We start from the raw sequence: 18,594 nt of genomic DNA, 5'->3' as shown, positions 1-18,594 counted from the left end.
AGTACTCACCAGACTAATGGGACCACCTTTTCAACCTATGCATAGGTGTGAAATACAATTCCTTACATGGAAGGTGGCCTTTCTTATAGCCATTACCCCCTCAGAAGAGTGAGTGAATTACAGGCGTTCACAATACAAGAACCATTCCTACAGTTACACAAAAATAAAGTGGTTCTTAGAACAAACCCAAAATTGTTGCCTAAAGTATTTCAGCATTCCACATCAATCAACCAGTGGAACTACCAGTCTTCTTTCCAAAACCACAGATGGTAGCAGAAAGGGCCCTACATACATTAGATGTCAAAAGGGCAATATTGTATTACATAGAAAGAACACAAACTTTCAGGAAAACCAAACAACTATTTGTAGCGTTTTCCCCAACACATAAGGGCAATCCTATCTCTAAAGAAGGCATTGCCCGGTGGATTGTAAAATGTATACAAATATGCTACATAAAAGCAAAAAGGACATTAACTATTCCTCCTAGAGCTCATTCTACACATAAACTAGGGGCATCTATGGCATTCTTAGAAAACATTCCCCTAGATAACATATGCAAAGCAGCAACTTTGTCTACACCGCATACCTTCACGAAACACTACTGTGTTGATGTGCAGGCAACACAACAGGCTAGAGTGGGCCAGGCTGTACTAAAGACTTTATTTCAAACTGTTGCAACAGACACTGGTGACCACCGCTAAGGAGGTAACTGCTGTATAATATATTCATAAATGTACCATCTGCAGCCCATATGCCTCGAACGGAATATGCTACTTACCAGTATGCATCTGTTCTTGGCATAGAGGGCTGCAGAGTGGTACATGCCCTCCCTGCCTCCCCTGAAACCTGTGTCTGTTCCAACATTTTCTTATTTAGATACACTTACATGGGCATCTCTTTCTGTATTCTATCATACTACTCCATCTAACCCTACTATGGCAAAACAATCTAAGGATGGAGCCGATGCCCATGCGCACTAGCACCCAAGGGAGGAGTCATCGGTCTTGTGACGACAAAAGATTTCTCCAAGAGAAAAACAAGTGCAATCATCTGAGCCCAACACCAGATGGCGATCTATTCATAAATGTACCACTCTGCAGCCCTCTATGCCAAGAACAGATGCATACTGGTGAGTAGCATATTCCTTCTGGGCCACATAATGCTTTGTGTTCAAGATGGCGATCTTTGAAGGTGACTCTTTGATAGATGGCAGTCACTGAAGTGTTCTTAGTGCAGGTATAATGATTTGTTCCTTATTAGGCCAAGGATAAGGTTAGCCTCTGGCTTTGCCCATTGTTTGGCCAGGACATCCCCCTCCCCTGAAATGCTGGTTCCATAGTACATGCCGGACAGGACCACTGCAAAGACCATTGAAGCCTGCAGGTCATTTAGTAACAGTGGCAGTTCAGGGTCAAAGATGAGTTCAAAGTTATGAATAAAGTTTTTAGAGGACAGTGGAACCTTCTCACTGCCAGCACCTAACCTACTAGTACCCCCTAAAGTCTTACCCCTTCTATTCTTATAGGGGTTGGTGTGCACACCGAACAGCACCCACTGTCACAATGCCTATTCCCTCAGGAATTTAACAATTTGAAACAAAAAAACACAGGTGCACCAAATCAATAGTTCAAATAAGACAGATTATAGGGTTCAAGACCAATAGATAACATAGGCAAAGATTTTCAATTTGATTTCTTTATTCCATTTTCTCGTTGTGTAGAAAAAACAATACAGCCGACGCGTTTCGTCCTACTATATGACTTCTTCAGGGCTGTTAAACAAATACATATATATGTACATGAATAAAAATGTACAACAAATATATACAACCCTGATTACAAACTCACATACAGTTTCTAAAAACATTATAAGAGCTTAGTACATGACAATAACATCCAGAAAGACAGACAGGCAGTTATGACTTTTTAAACTGTTTTGCAGCTGTTACTTTTTTGATTCCGGAGTTATAATCCACATTATGGGTTTACAAACCTAAAGGGCCACTTGTTCAAGATGTCCTAAAGTGGTAAAGTATGACCATGGTGGTACCCACTTATCACCATTGTGTACATTGATTCAGTTTTTATTTATATATATATATGGTCAGCATTGACGTTTATTATGTTCAAAAGCTCCAAAGCTGTCATATTACACCCACCTCAATGATAACCCCTTTAATGTCCGGTTCACCATCAATCATAGTAAGCATGAGATTGACTTTCTTGACTTCTCATTTTTTGTCCAGGACAACCAGATCCACAGCCGCATGCACAGAAAGACGACTGTTTGTAACAGCACTCTGCGCTTTCAAAGTTCGCATCCCCAACACGTCATTGACAATATCCCGTATGGGGAAATGATTCGGATGCGACGAAACTGTAGCACGGAAGAAACCTTCTTATCAAACCTTGAGGAGACAGAAAAGCATTTCTTAGAGAGAGGATATCCTGAGGATATTATAAACAAATCACGGAGAAAGGCATTAAAAACCTCGAGAACTGCAACCCTAAAAACAGAATCACACAACAAGCCCAAAAAGGCCCCAATAGCTTTCAATACACAGTTTACTGATCATAACAGTAGGGTGTATAACATCCTTAGGAAAAACTGGCTCCTTTTAATGGACATACCAAGTTCATGTACATATATATGTATTAGTTTGTTTAACAGCCCTGAAGAAGTCCTATAGTAGGACGAAACGCGTCGGCTGTATTGTTTTTTCTACACAACGAGAAAATGGAATAAAGAAATCAAATTGAAGATCTTTGCCTATGTTATCTATTGGTCTTGAACCCTATAATCGGTCCTATTTGAACTATTGATTTGGTGCACCTGTGTTTTTTTTATTTCAAATTAGTCCAAAGTTATACTCACTTGACCACTGTTTGGCTCTCACCACCTTCCCTTTTTGAGATTGACCCTGATTGTGCTGGGAATTTTACTTCCTCTTTGTAGCACTGACTTACATTATATCACTGGGTTGTGTACAATCACCTGTAAAATGTCTGATAAGTGCACTATCTGTATCCATAATTTCACTTATACCTTGTTATTGTGATTTTACTCATTCTTTAGTTTTCCATATAAACTTGCAACCATTCACCTCTCTTTACCTGCACATAGTTACCCTTGAAGAATGCAATGTGAGGATCATAAACAGTTGTTGATTCCTCGCCTGCCGAAGTAACACCATGTGAGTCCACCATACCATAACAAAAATTGTGCAAAAGTTGTGAAAGAACAGTAAAGCCAGTGGTGAAAATATTGGTGATGTGAGCGCTAGGATGTGCTTTACTGTACTTTCACAACTTTTGCACAATTTTTCTTATGGTATGGTTGTGCTCATGATGAGAACCTGAGCCCACTGGTGAGAACCTACCAGTGGACTTCCATGGTGTTTCTTCCGTGAGGCACTCCATACCTGTTCACTCCTTTGTTTAATTTATATGTTTTGGGGGCTACCAACTGGTCTTGATAGATGAAAACCTTGAAAGTGCAGAGGTCTTTGAGCTGTGGCACCTAGTGACAGTTTCCAGTTGTGCATGTACTGAGTGTTTTGAGATGTGGCATCCAGTGGACAAACATAATTTGTTCCTAAGCGGAGGTCTTTGAATGTGGTATCTAACAACAGTCGGAAATTGTACCTCTACTGAAGTCTTTGGGTTGTGGCATCCAGTTACAGCCTAAAAAACAAAACTCCACAAAGGAGCAAGGGTCAAAGGGAAAAGTTTAAAGACTACACCAGATTCAATCCCCAAATTCAACCAATAACCATATATAAATCAATAACCATATATAAATAATCTGGTAGTATGACGAGGGATAAAAAACTACAGAGACTGGAGGAACAGGTTACAAATTTGATCACCCATAAAAATTACAAATGGTGACCACTATCATTACTGTGGCATACACGACTCCATGACAGTAGAAACCCTGAGGAGGGGAAAAGAAAATAAGGATTTCCATCAACTGCCCTTAGTGGCCAGTGTCATCATTTGGAACTCCAAAGGTACCCCTGTCACCTCAGTTCTACTGGCAGCATGCCAGAGGCTGGTGACGTAGGTGTTGTAAGAGACCAATGAAGAAAGGAAAAGAAAGATTGACAGCCTAATTATCCAAAAGGTTTACTGACCGAAACAATCAATAATGCAGTGCAAAGGGAAGTAACTAAGTGTAGGTGAAGTTAAAAAAGGTTCAGCAGCAATCCAAACAACTTTATTAATGACTGCTGTTGATCTTAATAAAAAGTGTCGGCATGTAACAAATCTGCCGGATGTTGTGCAATCTGTAGTTTGTTATCCCTCGTCAGACTACCAGATTATTTGTATATTGTTATCCAGTTACAGCCGCCAGTTGTGCCTGTCCAAAGATCTTTCAGTTGTCATGCAGTGTGCCGGTTTTGCCTGTATGGAGGAGGGCTTCGAGTTGTGACAGACAGTGACAGCCTCCAGTTGTGCCTCTACTGAAGTCTTGGAGTTGTGGCATCCAGTGATGGCCCCCACTTGTCCCTGGACGGAGGGCTTTGAGTTGTGGCATCCATTGACAGCTGCCAGTTTTGCCCGTACAGATGTCTTTGTGTTGTGTCATCCAGTGACAGCCTCCAGTTGTGCCTCTACTGAAGTCTTGGAGTTGTGGCATCCAGTGATGGCCCCCACTTGTCCCTGGACGGAGGGCTTTGAGTTGTGGCATCCATTGACAGCTGCCAGTTTTGCCCGTACAGATGTCTTTGTGTTGTCATCCAGTGACAGCCTCCAGTTGTGCCTCTACTGAAGTCTTGGAGTTGTGGCATCCAGTGATGGCCCCCACTTGTCCCTGGACGGAGGGCTTTGAGTTGTGGCATCCATTGACAGCTGCCAGTTTTGCCCGTACAGATGTCTTTGTGTTGTGTCATCCAGTGACAGCCTCCAGTTGTGCCTCTACTGAAGTCTTGGAGTTGTGGCATCCAGTGATGGCCCCCACTTGTCCCTGGACGGAGGGCTTTGAGTTGTGGCATCCATTGACAGCTGCCCGTTTTGCCCGTACAGATGTCTTTGTGTTGTGTCATCCAGTGACAGCCTCCAGTTGTGCCTCTACTGAAGTCTTGGAGTTGTGGCATCCAGTGATGGCCCCCACTTGTCCCTGGACGGAGGGCTTTGAGTTGTGGCATCCATTGACAGCTGCCAGTTTTGCCCGTACAGATGCTTTGTGTTGTGTCATCCAGTGACAGCCTCCAGTTGTGCCTCTACTGAAGTCTTGGAGTTGTGGCATCCAGTGATGGCCCCCACTTGTCCCTGGACGGAGGGCTTTGAGTTGTGGCATCCATTGACAGCTGCCCGTTTTGCCCGTACAGATGTCTTTGTGTTGTGTCATCTATTGACAGCTGCCAGTTGTGCCTGTACAGAGGACTTCCAGTTGTTTCATCCAGGGGCAGCCTTCAGTTGTGCCTGTACAGAGGACGGTCACTTGTGTCATCCAGTGCAGCCTCCAGTTGTGCATGTGCATTGTGCAGAGGGCTTTTAGTTGCTCTTTCTAAGCATACTTTTGATTGGCCGGTTGTTTTCCATCGCAGCGATGGAGCGGCGCGAGAGGTGTATCGATTAGACGTCAGCACCACAGGAGCACCCGAGGCCCGGGCAGTGAGTGAGCTGTCAGTCAATGTAGAGCATGTTTGCTGCCCTTGCGCTCACGGACGCCGTGTGTGCGCTGAGGCAGCCTCGGGAAATGTGCTCTCGCCGTACCATTTACAGCTAAGTCCGAGGGCTCGCGGCAGATTGCTCTGGGAGTGCCAGGCGCGTCCTCTGGCATCTCAATGCGCCCTCCTCCGTGCCCCCTCTGCATGCTCATCACCTCAATAAACAGACGGATTACCTGCCAATCCCCTGGCTGCTGCAGGTGCGGGCTATTACCGTCTCATTAGCATATATATCCCTCGCACGGGAGCGCTCTCCTGCCTCGCCCCCCCTGGAGGGACCCTTCTGCGCTGACTGGGGGCTCATGCAGCTGCCCGCCCCGCTGTGGATGTAGAGGGAGTTGTCCGGACCCGCTTTAGATCTAATCTTCATTTATTGGATGGGATTGTCAGGCTGTCGTCGCACCCCCTCAGGGCCGTGGGCGACCCCCGAGGTTGCATCTTTGCAGCTGATGCCCATTCCTTTCTTGGGCGGATGGAGGCGGCTGCGCACGTGAGGCGCCGCACGTTCACGGAGCCGGTCCCTCCATCTCTCCCTCTTCCCTCCATCTCCCCCTCTTCATTCACTCCACCTTCATTACTTTCACCGTCCTCTGCCTCCTTCTGCTTCACCAGTCACCAGGGCCGGAAATAAAAACAAGCATTTGCAATGCAATAGGTCTCGCATTAGGAAAGTTTGAGCTATTGGTCTTGTAAATAATTTTTTTTTTATTTATGTGTTGTTTTAGAAAATAGCTGAATTAATAGCTTTGTAATTTACAATGCCAATAGTTATAACTGTCGCAAATGTGACACCTATAGCATTTGTAATGCAACATGTTTTGTATTTACGTGACTTAGATGTATTGATATTACAAATAACAATGGCTTTTAATTTTTTTAAATAATTAATACTTAAAAGTGATTGTAATTTATAATGGCAATAGCTTAAACTTTTGTAAATAACTTTTGTGAAGATTATGTTCAGTGTATTTTATTGTGACGAAAATCCAAGAACAGAAGTGAAATATTAACATCTTTCTGTGACATTTGTAATCAAGCTTGAAACATTGAGAGAACATATTTGAACCAGTGATGCTGTGGTTGCGCTGAGTGATGCTGTGGTTGCGCTGAGTGATGCCGCAGTTGCGCTGAGTGATGCCGCGGTTGCGCTGAGTGATGCCGCGGTTGCGCTGAGTGATGCCGCGGTTGCGCTGAGTGGTGCCGCGGTTGCGCTGAGTGGTGCCGCGGTTGCGCTGAGTGGTGCCGCGGTTGCGCTGAGTGGTGCCGCGGTTGCGCTGAGTGGTGCCGCGGTTGCGCTGAGTGGTGCCGCGGTTGCGCTGAGTGGTGCCGCGGTTGCGCTGAGTGGTGCTGTGGTTGCGCTGAGTGGTGCTGTGGTTGCGCTGAGTGGTGCTGAGTGGTGCTGTGGTGGTGCTGTGTGGTGCTGTGGTGGTGGTGCTGTGGTGGTGCAGAGTGGAACTGTGCTGCATTTAGTGGAAATAAGCAACAAAATCATTCAGTCTTTTCAGAATGTGCCACTCTGCTTAAAATGTCCATCAATGACATGTTCGGTTCTGCCTTTGAATCTGCTTTGCTTGAAAGGAAGATGTGGCGATGAACAACACGGCTCCTTTTATTGAGGCCCCAACATTTACTTCAGAAAGGAAAACTATTAATAAAAGCGTTTTGGTGCATTAGCAGTGTTGCCGCTGAGTCGGAAGAACGCATACATACTTTGATTACAAATAAATGTTTGGTGATTTTCAAGTCGGTTCTGATTAAGTTCAAAGTTCCCTATTGCAAAGGAAGCAAGCATTCATGTATAATTTCTTGTTTTGAGCGCCGAAGACAATTCAATCATATTGCACCATTTGAAATGGAGGAAGGTAAACTTGAGTGGAATGTTTTTATAGACGCATAAAAGAGGTTTCGAGTCCGTTTCAATAAAGCAGAGTATGATAATGGAGAAGGACAATGTTTATTACTGGGACTAGGAACCTGGTGAATCAATTGAATCGCGTGTTGTAACCTTAAGAATGTTAGACACCACATGTTCCTTTAGTAACATGAACACAATGATTCACAATCAGGGAGTGATGTTAACCATGTGCAAAAGCACTGGAAATAGTTGTATGCCATAGGAGGGAACCAGAACCTCGACAAAGTGATATCAGCCATCAGAAGTGTTAAATAGTCCACAAAATGAGTGAAACGTTTATGTAAACCTGACAGTCTGCATGCTGAGGTTAATCTCGTTTGCAAAAAAAACCTCAAATAACTTCTCAAACTATCTAAACAAAAGCAAAGAGACTATGCCACAAAAATCTGCATGTACGCAAAAGACACGCAGGATACCTAAAAGCGGCCGCGAAATAAAATGAAAAGCGGCCGCAAAATGAAAAGTTATCTGCTCAGCTGATGCCCTGAAAGTAAATAAACTGGGAGGGGGGGGGAAATAAAGAGAGAAAGGCCATAATCATATCCTGCCTGCCTCCACATCAAAGCCATCTGTTGCTTTGCGCTCAGCCTCAGGCCGGCATTTCTCCTCCCCTAATTATTCACTGCATGGCCGGCCGGCACATCAAAGGCTGCTGCTCCCCATGCGTCTCGTCACCCTTCCTCCCTTGTTTTTCTTAGCATAACATTATCAAGGACAGAAGGAAGGCATTTTCTAAACAATGGTAGCTGTATCCTACGTCTGGGCCTTTGAAGCAGCTCAACTTTCCTGTTTGGGCATGTCGCAGGCACACAGACATGTAGGCTAAAGTAGGGCAAAGGTAACCCACCTCGGTAGTCGGAGTTAAAAAACAGACTGGAGTTTTGTGCACAGGAATAAAACGTGTACTCACTGCGTATCCTTATGCATTCGATTTCCCAGTGCTTGGACATTAAACTGAGGAATTTGGCAAACACTAATTTCGGTTTCATATAAAACGTTAGAAAACGTTTTCTCTTTTATAAGCAGCCCCTCTGAATGTTAGCGTTGCAAGTGGTTTTACATATGTGTGTGAAAGGAGTAAGATTCACATGCATTAACATTTTAAAGTGCTTATGTAAATATGATGCTACTGTGAGAAGAGTAATCGAAAAGCAGTTCTTAAATTAAAAATCTAAATGATGTTATCCGTACAGTCCATTTTGGATTTAGAAGTGGGACAGCCGATGCTGTGCGCCGACCAAAGGATTTTGTTTGTTCACATCGCGTTCTTCTTACTCGCTAATAACAACCCTCACGGCAGTAAAATCCTCGCGCCAGAGCTTGATTGCCGGATATCCTCATATCTCCTCAAGTTACTAAGTGTTACCAGTTGCCTAGCAAGAAAGAGTTTGTCATTAGCCATACGTGACAAACACAGATCAGACTTGCAGTTGAAACAGCGGGGGATGTGGGGTTGTAACAGTCTGAACTTCAGAAGCTTATTAGAATAATTAATCGGATACTTCTGAAAAGCATGTTTTAGGCCCCACACCAACTGTGCTGCATTTAGTGGAAATAAGCAACAAAATCATTCAGTCTTTTCAGAATGTGCCACTCTGCTTAAAATGTCCATCAACGACATGTTCGGTTCTCCTTTGAATCTGCTTTGCTTGAAAGGAAGATGTGGCGATGAACAACACGGCTCCTTTTATTGAGGCCCCAACGTTTACTTCAGAAAGGAAAACTATTAATAAAAGCGTTTTGGTGCATTAGCAGTGTTGCCGCTGAGTCGGAAGAACGCATACATACTTTGATTACAAATAAATGTTTGGTGATTTTCAAGTCGGTTCTGACGAAGTTCAAAGTTCCCTATTGCAAAGGAAGCATGCATTCATGTATAATTTCTTGTTTTGAGCGCCGAAGACAATTCAATCATATTGCACCATTTGAAATGGAGGAAGGTAAACTTGAGTGGAATGTTTTTATAGATGCAAAAAAGAGGTTTCGAGCCAGTTTCAATAAAGCAGAGTGTGATAATGGAGAGGGACAATGTTTAATACTGGGACTAGGAACCTGGTGAATCAATTGAATCGCGTGTTGCATCCTTGAGAATGTTAGACACCACATGTTCCTTTAGTAACATGAACACAATGATTCACAATCAGGGAGTGATGTTAACCACGTGCAAAATAGTTTTATGCCATGTGAGGGAACCAGAACCTCGACAAAGTGATATCAGCCATCAGAAGTGTTAAATAGTCCACAAAATGAGTGAAACGTTTATGCAAACCTGACAGTCGGCATGCTGAGGTTAATCTTGTTTGCAAAAAAACCTCAAATAACTTCTTAAACTATCTAAACAAAAGCAAAGAGACTATGAGCGCCGAAGACAATTCAATCATATTGCACCATTTGAAATGGAGGAAGGTAAACTTGAGTGGAATGTTTTTATAGACCCAAAAAAGAGGTGGGGGGCGGGGAGCAGAGCCTTTGAAGAGCTTTTGGCTTTGATGTGAGGAAATGCGAGCGAGAAAAGCCAGAAACACCAGGGGGGCGGAGAAGCAGATTGCCTTCAAGGCAGGAGGCAGGCAGAAGGCTCGGGAGGGAGGCTGAGGCTTTGATGTGGGGAAATGCGCGTGCTTGTGGTCACGTGATTTCACGTGAACTGTTGGAAATCCGCACTCGCAATCCCCATGGTTTAACTTTCTGGTATCACCACAATAGGTCTCTCTGCGAGACCTAAAAATGCTCTAATATCCCAAAAAATGAGATCATGGGGGCAACACAAATGGGGAGGACCTACTGAGGGCGCCGTCATCAGGGGTGGGGTCTGACAGGGGTTTACGCTTCGTATTTGCCTTACAGAAACTGGCATCAAGGATACATGCGCGAGGACATCTTCTGACTTACAGGCTACATTTTCAAATTCTTAAAGGGCACGGCACCTGCTGCAGAGAGATTTGTGTTCCCAGCAATTTCCATGGTATAAGAGTTGGAAAACTCTGGTGGTTAATGAACCTGCTGGAGAGATTTGTATATAGTCTAGTCACTGGTTTGACTTATCCTAAAATGGCAATTCGGGTTTACGTGGCAGCTGAAAAGCGCAACATGCACACGCAGCTCACAAATTTGTATTTCATGTTCTCAGCCGAGTGGGTTGCTGCTGTTGCTGCAGAGATCGTTGTGTTCCCTCCACATAGCGGACAGGGTTTCAGATGGCAAGGTGTGACATTTTCATAATTTCAGTTTGATTATGAGTGACATTTCAGCGACTATGAGTGACACTCTCGCGAGCAACGTCAAGCAATGAAGACAAGGGAAACATTAATATCACAAATTACATCCATTTGAGCGATGAGATGGTCTTTAGAATCTTGTTCAAACCCACGCAGTTAGGCGAAACGGGCACGGACCAGACTGACAACCAAAAACTTTCAAATAAATCAATAAAACAGGCAGTAGACCATCTCCATCTATGCATCAGTGATCTGGAAAAACATCCCTGTATCCATCAGGACTGCCTCAACACTGCTCTAATTTAGGAAAGAGTTGTAGACGCATCTTTTTAAAGAACACAGCAGCACAGTGCAGCAATATGTCTCCTCCCAGAACCAAGTACCTCTCCAATCACTCGCTGACTGTTTTCCTGCCTTTGACCCTGTACAGCTTTCCACTGCCTAGGTTTGTGCTGTTGAATTGGTATATACTTGGACAGACTAATCTCCCTTCACAGACATTGCACTTCAGAGTACACTACATGCATCAGTGCAAGAATGCAAAGTGTTGCTTAATCATATATGTTGACTACTAGAATGCTATAAGCAGAGAAGCAATGTTAAATAAAGTAATCAAATAAAACATTTTTTATTTAAAAAGTACCGCTGCAGATCTGGATAACAAAGTTGAATTTATTTTAATCTAGTAATATATCTAATGATTGCAGCATTGTCAATGTAACCTTAAACTAATGAAAAAAGTTAAGGGATGTCAACTTCTCTACGGGCAAGAATCGGACCGACTGTGGATACAGCCCTCCCTACCTGTGGTTCTTTCTCTTTGTTTTCTCAGTTTATTTTCTATTGTTGTACCCAAACACTGCTCTAACAGCGCCTAGAAGCCCCCGCTGCCCATGCCCTGACTTTGTAGCCATCGCTGCCTGTGCCTAAAAGCTATTGTTGCCTGTGCCCTGATTTAGCTCCAACAGTGCCTAGAAGCCCTCGCTGCCTGTGCCCTGACTTAGCTCCAACAGTGCCTAGAAGCCCTTGCTGCCTGGGTCCTGACTTAGCTCCAACCGTGCCTAGAAGCCAGCGCTGCCTGTGCCATGACTCAGGCGTAAATGTCTGTAAATCCTCTGCTGACAGAGCATGGCTGAGATGGTGAAAGGTTTGAGGCTTCACCTGTGGTTCTCTAGAGCCCTCCAGCGGACGGATAGCGCCTTTTTGACAGGAGATGGGCAGATGTCCCAGAAGCAGAGGCTTTGGTACAGTGTGGGTGGGGGAAGAAGTACGGAATACAAGTTTTATTTATGTCCCTTTTTTATAGCGTGAACATTACCCAAAGGTGCCAGAGCGCTGTATAGTAGAAAAATGTCATTACATGAATGGTTACAGACAGTTACGTATGCGCTAGAATTATAAAATTACTAAGAAGTAGGTTATACGGTAGGAATATACATGAGTGAAACAATCGCTAAGTACAACAGTGAGCTGGTGTTATTTGTGAGCATCTGATGAAGAGGAGCTGGTGTCTTTCAGTGCTAAGTGAGGGAGACTATTGTCTGAATAAACAGATCAGTACTAGATAAAGTAACAACCTATCTGCTACTTAAAAGGTAGTCAGTGTGACACTTACTAGTAGCGCGGCGAGCACTGCCGCACTGTCATGGTACTGGCCAGCTCGCCGCAACAACTTACCCCTGCACCGTGAGCAGCGGCCACGGTCCAGGCCTTTAGTCGACGACTGGCACCGGCGCTGCATTTTGATCATGGCCTCAAGGCTACCGGACTCGCTGCAGTACCTGTTGAGGCACCATCTCCTTGGCAGCGGACGGGTTGCGGGTGAAGCGTTGTCACATTATGGCAGTTGTTCAGGGCACAAGTCAACAACGCACGGCGTGAGCAGAAACTGTCTGCGCAGCCACGCCGCCCGCTCCCCCCGCGGGTGGCTGGGCCCGCCCTATGTGTGAGTGACACACTTGGGTGAATTAGTAATATTGTAACCTGCCTGAGCCCAGTGCGAGCTGAACCAGCCTGCAAGCCGCCTGAATTGAGTGCTGTCAGCTTTCTGTCACTGTGCTAATTTAGCAGTGCTCCGGCTTGTTGACAGCCCAGGAGGCATTGTAAATGCGTGACTTTCCACTTCAGTGCAGTGATGTGGACCACCACACTTAAATGCATTAGTCTATTTGTTTCCCGGCATCAGTGTGTTGGGCTCCTCCGAGCTCCCAGACAATGTTGAGACTCGAACAAAAGGAACACGGATTGCACTTCCAGTGAGGCATCTGTATTGAGTCCGGCTGAAATTAAAAATAAGAGAGCTCCTTTACCACCTGCAAGTTGCTGCCCTGAACGGACAATACACAAAATACAATCACCACTGAAAGTGTCCTGTGGTCCGCAAATTGCCTTAGGGCAAGGTCAGTAATTATCAGTGAGAAAGGCACAGCTCAACATCAATTTTAGCTGATGAGTCTGCTAGATCCAACGTTTGCAGCAGCGCAAGTTATCCCTGCTCAGTGTCACTGGAATGAAGCAGAAAGATAGGAACAAATTATGCGGCGGTGGTACCTAAATTATACAGCATTGCTATTTTTGCCAATACTGAACAGCATGAACTAAAGACGTTAACATAGCCAATACATTTCAAAGGCGAGGCCCGTAGGCTTTACCAATTCTTGTTTTGGTTGGAGGTTACTTTTAGGTTGCTCCTACTGGACAATGCAAACTGTCTGTTTGCAAAAGCCCTATTATGAACTTGCAGAGGGTTTACAGCCCACCCATTGCTTACCATTGGTTGGCTTTATTGTGACCCTCGTTTGTGTGCTTCCAAATTTAGTGACTTCACTTCCTCTTGTCCTTCCCTGGAGCAGAGCCTCTTTGCCTTCCTTTTGGATGGCCGACTTGCATCCTTCCTCCAGCTCTCACATTTAGGGAACTACTTGTTCATTGGATCTGTGGCTGTTGATACACATGCTTAGTGTACGCCTGCCATCTAGTGTTGGGCTTGGACATTTGGAAGTTGTATTTCGAGTCACAAGATGTGGTGGGACGGATTCTATAAGCTTACATTGCACATGGGTACTGACTTTTTGTAAGATTGTATTTCTTTTTTCCAACATCTGGTTCGGGCATTCACTGAGTGTGTGTGGGCTCCAAAGTCGTTGTGTCCGGAAGATGCTTTCGCCTGGCCCGTTGGGTTATTTTTCGATCCCATTGTATCTGATTCGACCAAGCTCTGGTATCTGTCTCCCTGAACGTGAAAGGACCTCAAAAGTATCAAAGACCATCACCAACACCTTAGGGTGTTGAGGGCCTCATGCCCCTTGAGAGCCGAGAACAGCCTACGGTCCTTGATCACCAGGAAATGCTGAGTGGGTGGTCGTATGGACACCCTTTCAGGACTGCCCTTGCTGCAGCTTCAAAAAAATTCCTGGACAGACCAGCAGGAGGTCTGCAATCTGTTTCTTTCCTCCAACTAAGATGCCTCCTCCTGACTGTCGTGCTTCATCTTTCAATCCAAAAAGACCCTCCAGTACCAAAGGGAATGCTGCTGGCCACACAGGACGGTGTATCAGCAGGACATTTTGGACACCCTGGACATCTTCGAGGAACAAGAGGAGGCCTTCCTGTCTGACCTGCCAGCGGTGAAACCACCACCCATTCCGTTAACTGTCATCGCTTGAGTCTGACGACAAACACGGAGCACTTCGAGGTGGTGATGAAGACTGGTCCTCGTACAAAAACTGCACCCAGGCCATGTGTATACCTTTGGCCCCTGAGGCCCATACCACTAATCTGAGGGCCCAAAAGAAGCCCTACACCGAGGTAAAGCACCACTCCCAAGAGAGTTGAGCATCCAGCCTTGATTATGGATGCTGCCAAAAAGCAAGCCTGGGGCTCAAGCCACCTTCCACCTTCCAGCTCTGCCAGCACTGCCAAAGAGCTTCGGTGAGTAGCAAACCTCCAGCCAAAGGCATCAACCCCCATCAGCCATTAAGCCCCAGCCTCTCCAGAAGCTCCGAGCACCATCAGCCTCATGTGAAGTAGGCACCTAAAGCTCTTTTGATGCTGCCACACAAGACCCAGTCAGCGCTGAAACCCTTTGCGTCGAAGGCAAGAGTGAAGTTGAGCTGCTGACTGCGGTCAAGGCCCCAATCTTGGAGAGCCTCCAACAGGAATTATCCGACAACAAAAACACTTGTTCATCAACCTTGTCAAAGGCAAAACGTTACCAAACTGGCACTACTTCCAAAGCCTTTTCCTTGGAAGAGGAGACTCGCCTTTTAGGCGGAACCTTTTTCCGGACTTCTCTCGCCAAGCCAGCCCCGAAGAAATGCAGGTAGAGAGCCACTAGTTGTCTTCCTGTGCCAAACAGCCCTCTTCCTCTTCCAACAACATCACATCCTTCTCTTCCCCTGCTACCACCACATCCATTCACATCTCAGCCACTACCGTCTCCAGAGGGTCCTCTTTCTATATTCAGAGCCAGGCAGCCCCTATGGCCATTTTGGCCTTTTTGTTCTGCTTCCAGACAAAGACCCCAATGATGATCCCTAGGATAACTACAACGTCTAACTCCCAGATCCACATCAATATCATTACCTAGTCAGGGCCCTACTTCCTGATTTCACCACCACACACCATGAGATCATGCAGAAGGCTGCCTCCTTTCACAAGTCTGACTCCCAAGTCACCCTGGAGAAGGATGACTTTCTTCTGAAGACCCTCTCCTAAATTGATTGTACCTCCAGTTCCTTTCCACGCTCAAGGGCCTGCTAAAATCTGCTCCTGAAAATTTCAAGAAGATGGTTGAGGCTAGGGGTAATCACCCTGAGGGTCTTTCGAAATTCAGACCCTTTCCTAGTGACCTAGAATATATTAAACTGCAGGCCTTGCCCAGGCCACAGGATATGCTTCTTCTCCAGACAAGGTGAACAGGAAAATAGACACAGTGGGCAGGAGAGTGGCTGTTGGAGTGGTCACCCATATGGTTAGTTAGTTCGGTGGCACTCCTGTCACTCTTTGACAGGGCGCAATGGTAGGGGATGCAAGAGATCCTTAAGCCCATCCCAGAGCTGTACAGCAAGCATGAAGGTGGGATTAGTGCCTGAGGGCAAAGTCATCTCCAGTGCTAGCATTCGCTGCACACAGGAACATCAGTACGAGCATCATACCTGGGTTCCATGCCTGGCTACCTATTTCCGGGCTCAAGCCTAAGGTCCAGCAGCATCTCCTCAATCTCCTGTTTGAGTGGCAGCACCTTTGTGGTCCCCAGGTGGACAAGATGCTCAAGAAAAGCAATTCAGTCCACTCTGTACAGGAGCTCCTTTCGTAAACAGCAGCCCACAGGAGGAGAAAAGAGCACCTTGCCTAAGCAATCCCACTGCTACCAAATGCAGCTACAGGCTTACCACCAGTAGGCCCCACACAATCACACAACACCTGTTGGAAGGAGCGATCTCTGTCCCAGCTCGCAGGCAGGTCGCTCCCCACGCTGCTGCACGGCTCTGCCTGTCTTTGCCTGCCTCGCCACCAGTACCTGCACTATATTTGCCTAAACCTGTTCATCCCTCTGTGCCTAACTTGTTTTTCTCTGCCTAACCTGTTTTTTTTTGCCTAAACTTGTTTCTTTGCCTAAATTGTTTCTCCTTCCTCTGTGCCCGCTCTCCAGCGCCCCCCCACCGTCCCTCGCCCGTATTTTCCCGCCCCCCCTGCACTTCCATTCACCACCCGCTCCCGCATCCTAGCTGCTTCTCCCTCCCACACCCCCTCATATGGAGGGCGCGCAGCGGCTGCGCTGCCAAAGGCAAGCCCGTCTGCGCCTGGACCGCACCCAGCGCCAGTACACCTGGCCCCCGCAAATGCCACGACACCCGCCTCCGCTACGACTCCAGCACCCTCCACGCACACAACGCCAGACGAGTCTTCCGCTGTATAATGGGTAGAGGGGGAGTATACCCTCTCAAAGTGGTCGGCAAATTGTTCCGCTATTTCCTTTGGGTGCACTACTGAGTCTCCCTCCGGCGTCGTCCGTTTATGAACCCATCTAGAGCCCTGCTCCCGCCTCTCCAGCCACGCCAATGTCCTGCCCGTCCTGTCCCCGAGCTCCTAGAGTCTGTGTTGGATTGTGCGTTGCTTGGCTACCACCTGTTCCCTAGTTTTAATCCGAAATTCATCCTGTTTCAGGAGAAGCCTATGACTGGTGTTGGGCGAGGGATCTAGCGAATGCTCACGCTCCAGTTCAAGGAGGTCAGATTATGCTGCCCCTTTCTTGTGTTTGGGAGCACATCACTGCAGACCCTTTCTTGTGGGGTTTTGAGTAGACCACTGCTGCCCCTTTCTTGTGTTTTGGAGCAGACCACTGCTGCCCCTTTCTTGTGTTTTGGAGCAGACCACTGCTGCCCCTTTCTTGTGTTTTGGAGCAGACCACTGCTGCCCCTTTCTTGTGTTTTGGAGCAGACCACTGCAGCCCCTTTCTTGTGTTTTGGAGCAGACCACTGCAGCCACTTTCTTGTGTTTTCAAGCAGACCACTGCAGCTTCTTTCTTGTGTTTTCAAGCAGACCACTGCAGCTTCTTTCTTGTGTTTTCAAGCAGACCACTGCAGCTCCTTTCTTGTGTTTTCGTGCCGAGTGCAGCCATGTTCCTGGAATCTGGGAGATGCACTCCATCCAACCTTTTCAAACATAATTTTATTTATTTCAAGAATACAATTAATAGAATGTTGCGAAACTATTACAAAATCGGAAAAGCCACAATAGAGGAAACAAATGTTGTCTTCTGCAGCCCATCCCAGCTTTCAAGAACTGGTTTGCATGCAATGGTGTTCTTTTTTTGCATTCCCCATGTATTGAGATGTAACGTTCCTTCTTTCTGCAGGCAGGAAGAAGAACGTGGTCGAGTCTACAACTACATGAATGCTGTGGAGCGGGACTTGGCCGCCCTGCGGCAAGGCATGGGCCTGAGCCGTCGGTCGTCCACATCGACGGAACCCACACCCACCGTGAAGACCCTTATCAAGTCCTTCGACAGCGCGTCCCAGGGTAGGTATCCCATGGGGCATCAAAGGTTGGTCATGTGGTAGAGGTATGTCCATTTACCTTGTTGTGGATGTGTTTCCCACCCAGAGTCTTCATGTTCCAGTGGTGCCTCTCTCTGCTCTAAACCCTAATGGATACTTGTTGACAAACTCATCTTGATGCCCTTTTCGTGCCCATCTAACGCACATCTGAAGCGCCATGTCAAGCTTCCAGAATCTTGAGGTCATAGTGCCCCTGCATCCACAACCTGGTGAATCTGTAGCCGTATTGTAATTCTGTGCAGTCCTACTCTGTTGCTGTAGGCTTCAGAGAATGAGTGCCTAGAAGGCTGCAGGTAGGCGCTGAGGGAACATGTGGAGAAGTGTTGTTTCCACCTGGTGATTGACAAACCCCAAAGTGCTGCAGTATATAGTTACACCAGCTGCTGTCGAAGGGGTAGAGACGCAAACTCTGAAACACAAGGATGTAGGTGGCTTGCTGGTCAGGAAGTACCTGCTTGAGACCTCAGAGTTTATTTGCACTGATGACCGAGAGTCAGGAGGCCCAGGAGATGTCAACCTTTATCCTGCCCAGCAGGCCTATGGATAATGCAAGACACACATTTCACCTTGAAGGCTGCACCTGTAAGCTGCCACGGCTTGACGAGAAGGTGCTGGCTTAGACCGAGCGATACAGTTTGGCTCAAGTGGACCATATTATTTATGTGATGGGGAACCCAGCTGGAGCATCTGTGGACGGTCCTGTACAAATCGGGAAGTCTGGGTCACTGT

The 18,594-nt window shown here is 46.3% G+C and overlaps 1 protein-coding gene across 2 annotated transcripts in view; it reads left to right on the top strand.

Moving 5' to 3' along the window:
• Window positions 1-18,594, top strand: part of SPECC1L (sperm antigen with calponin homology and coiled-coil domains 1 like) — a 480,979-nt gene that overhangs the window by 238,836 nt on the left and 223,549 nt on the right. For both annotated transcript variants that reach the window (XM_086942800.1, XM_086942799.1), the window contains one exon: window positions 17,664-17,827. In XM_086942800.1, the coding sequence (XP_086798926.1) occupies window positions 17,664-17,827 (164 nt within the window). The remainder of the gene's footprint in view (window positions 1-17,663; window positions 17,828-18,594) is intronic.

This window comes from Lissotriton vulgaris, chromosome 11, assembly GCF_964263255.1.
Source record: "Lissotriton vulgaris chromosome 11, aLisVul1.2, whole genome shotgun sequence".
Classification (NCBI taxonomy): domain Eukaryota; kingdom Metazoa; phylum Chordata; class Amphibia; order Caudata; family Salamandridae; genus Lissotriton; species Lissotriton vulgaris.
The sequence above is the reverse complement of the archived record's forward strand: the minus strand, read 5'-3'. Positions and strand labels throughout refer to the sequence as shown.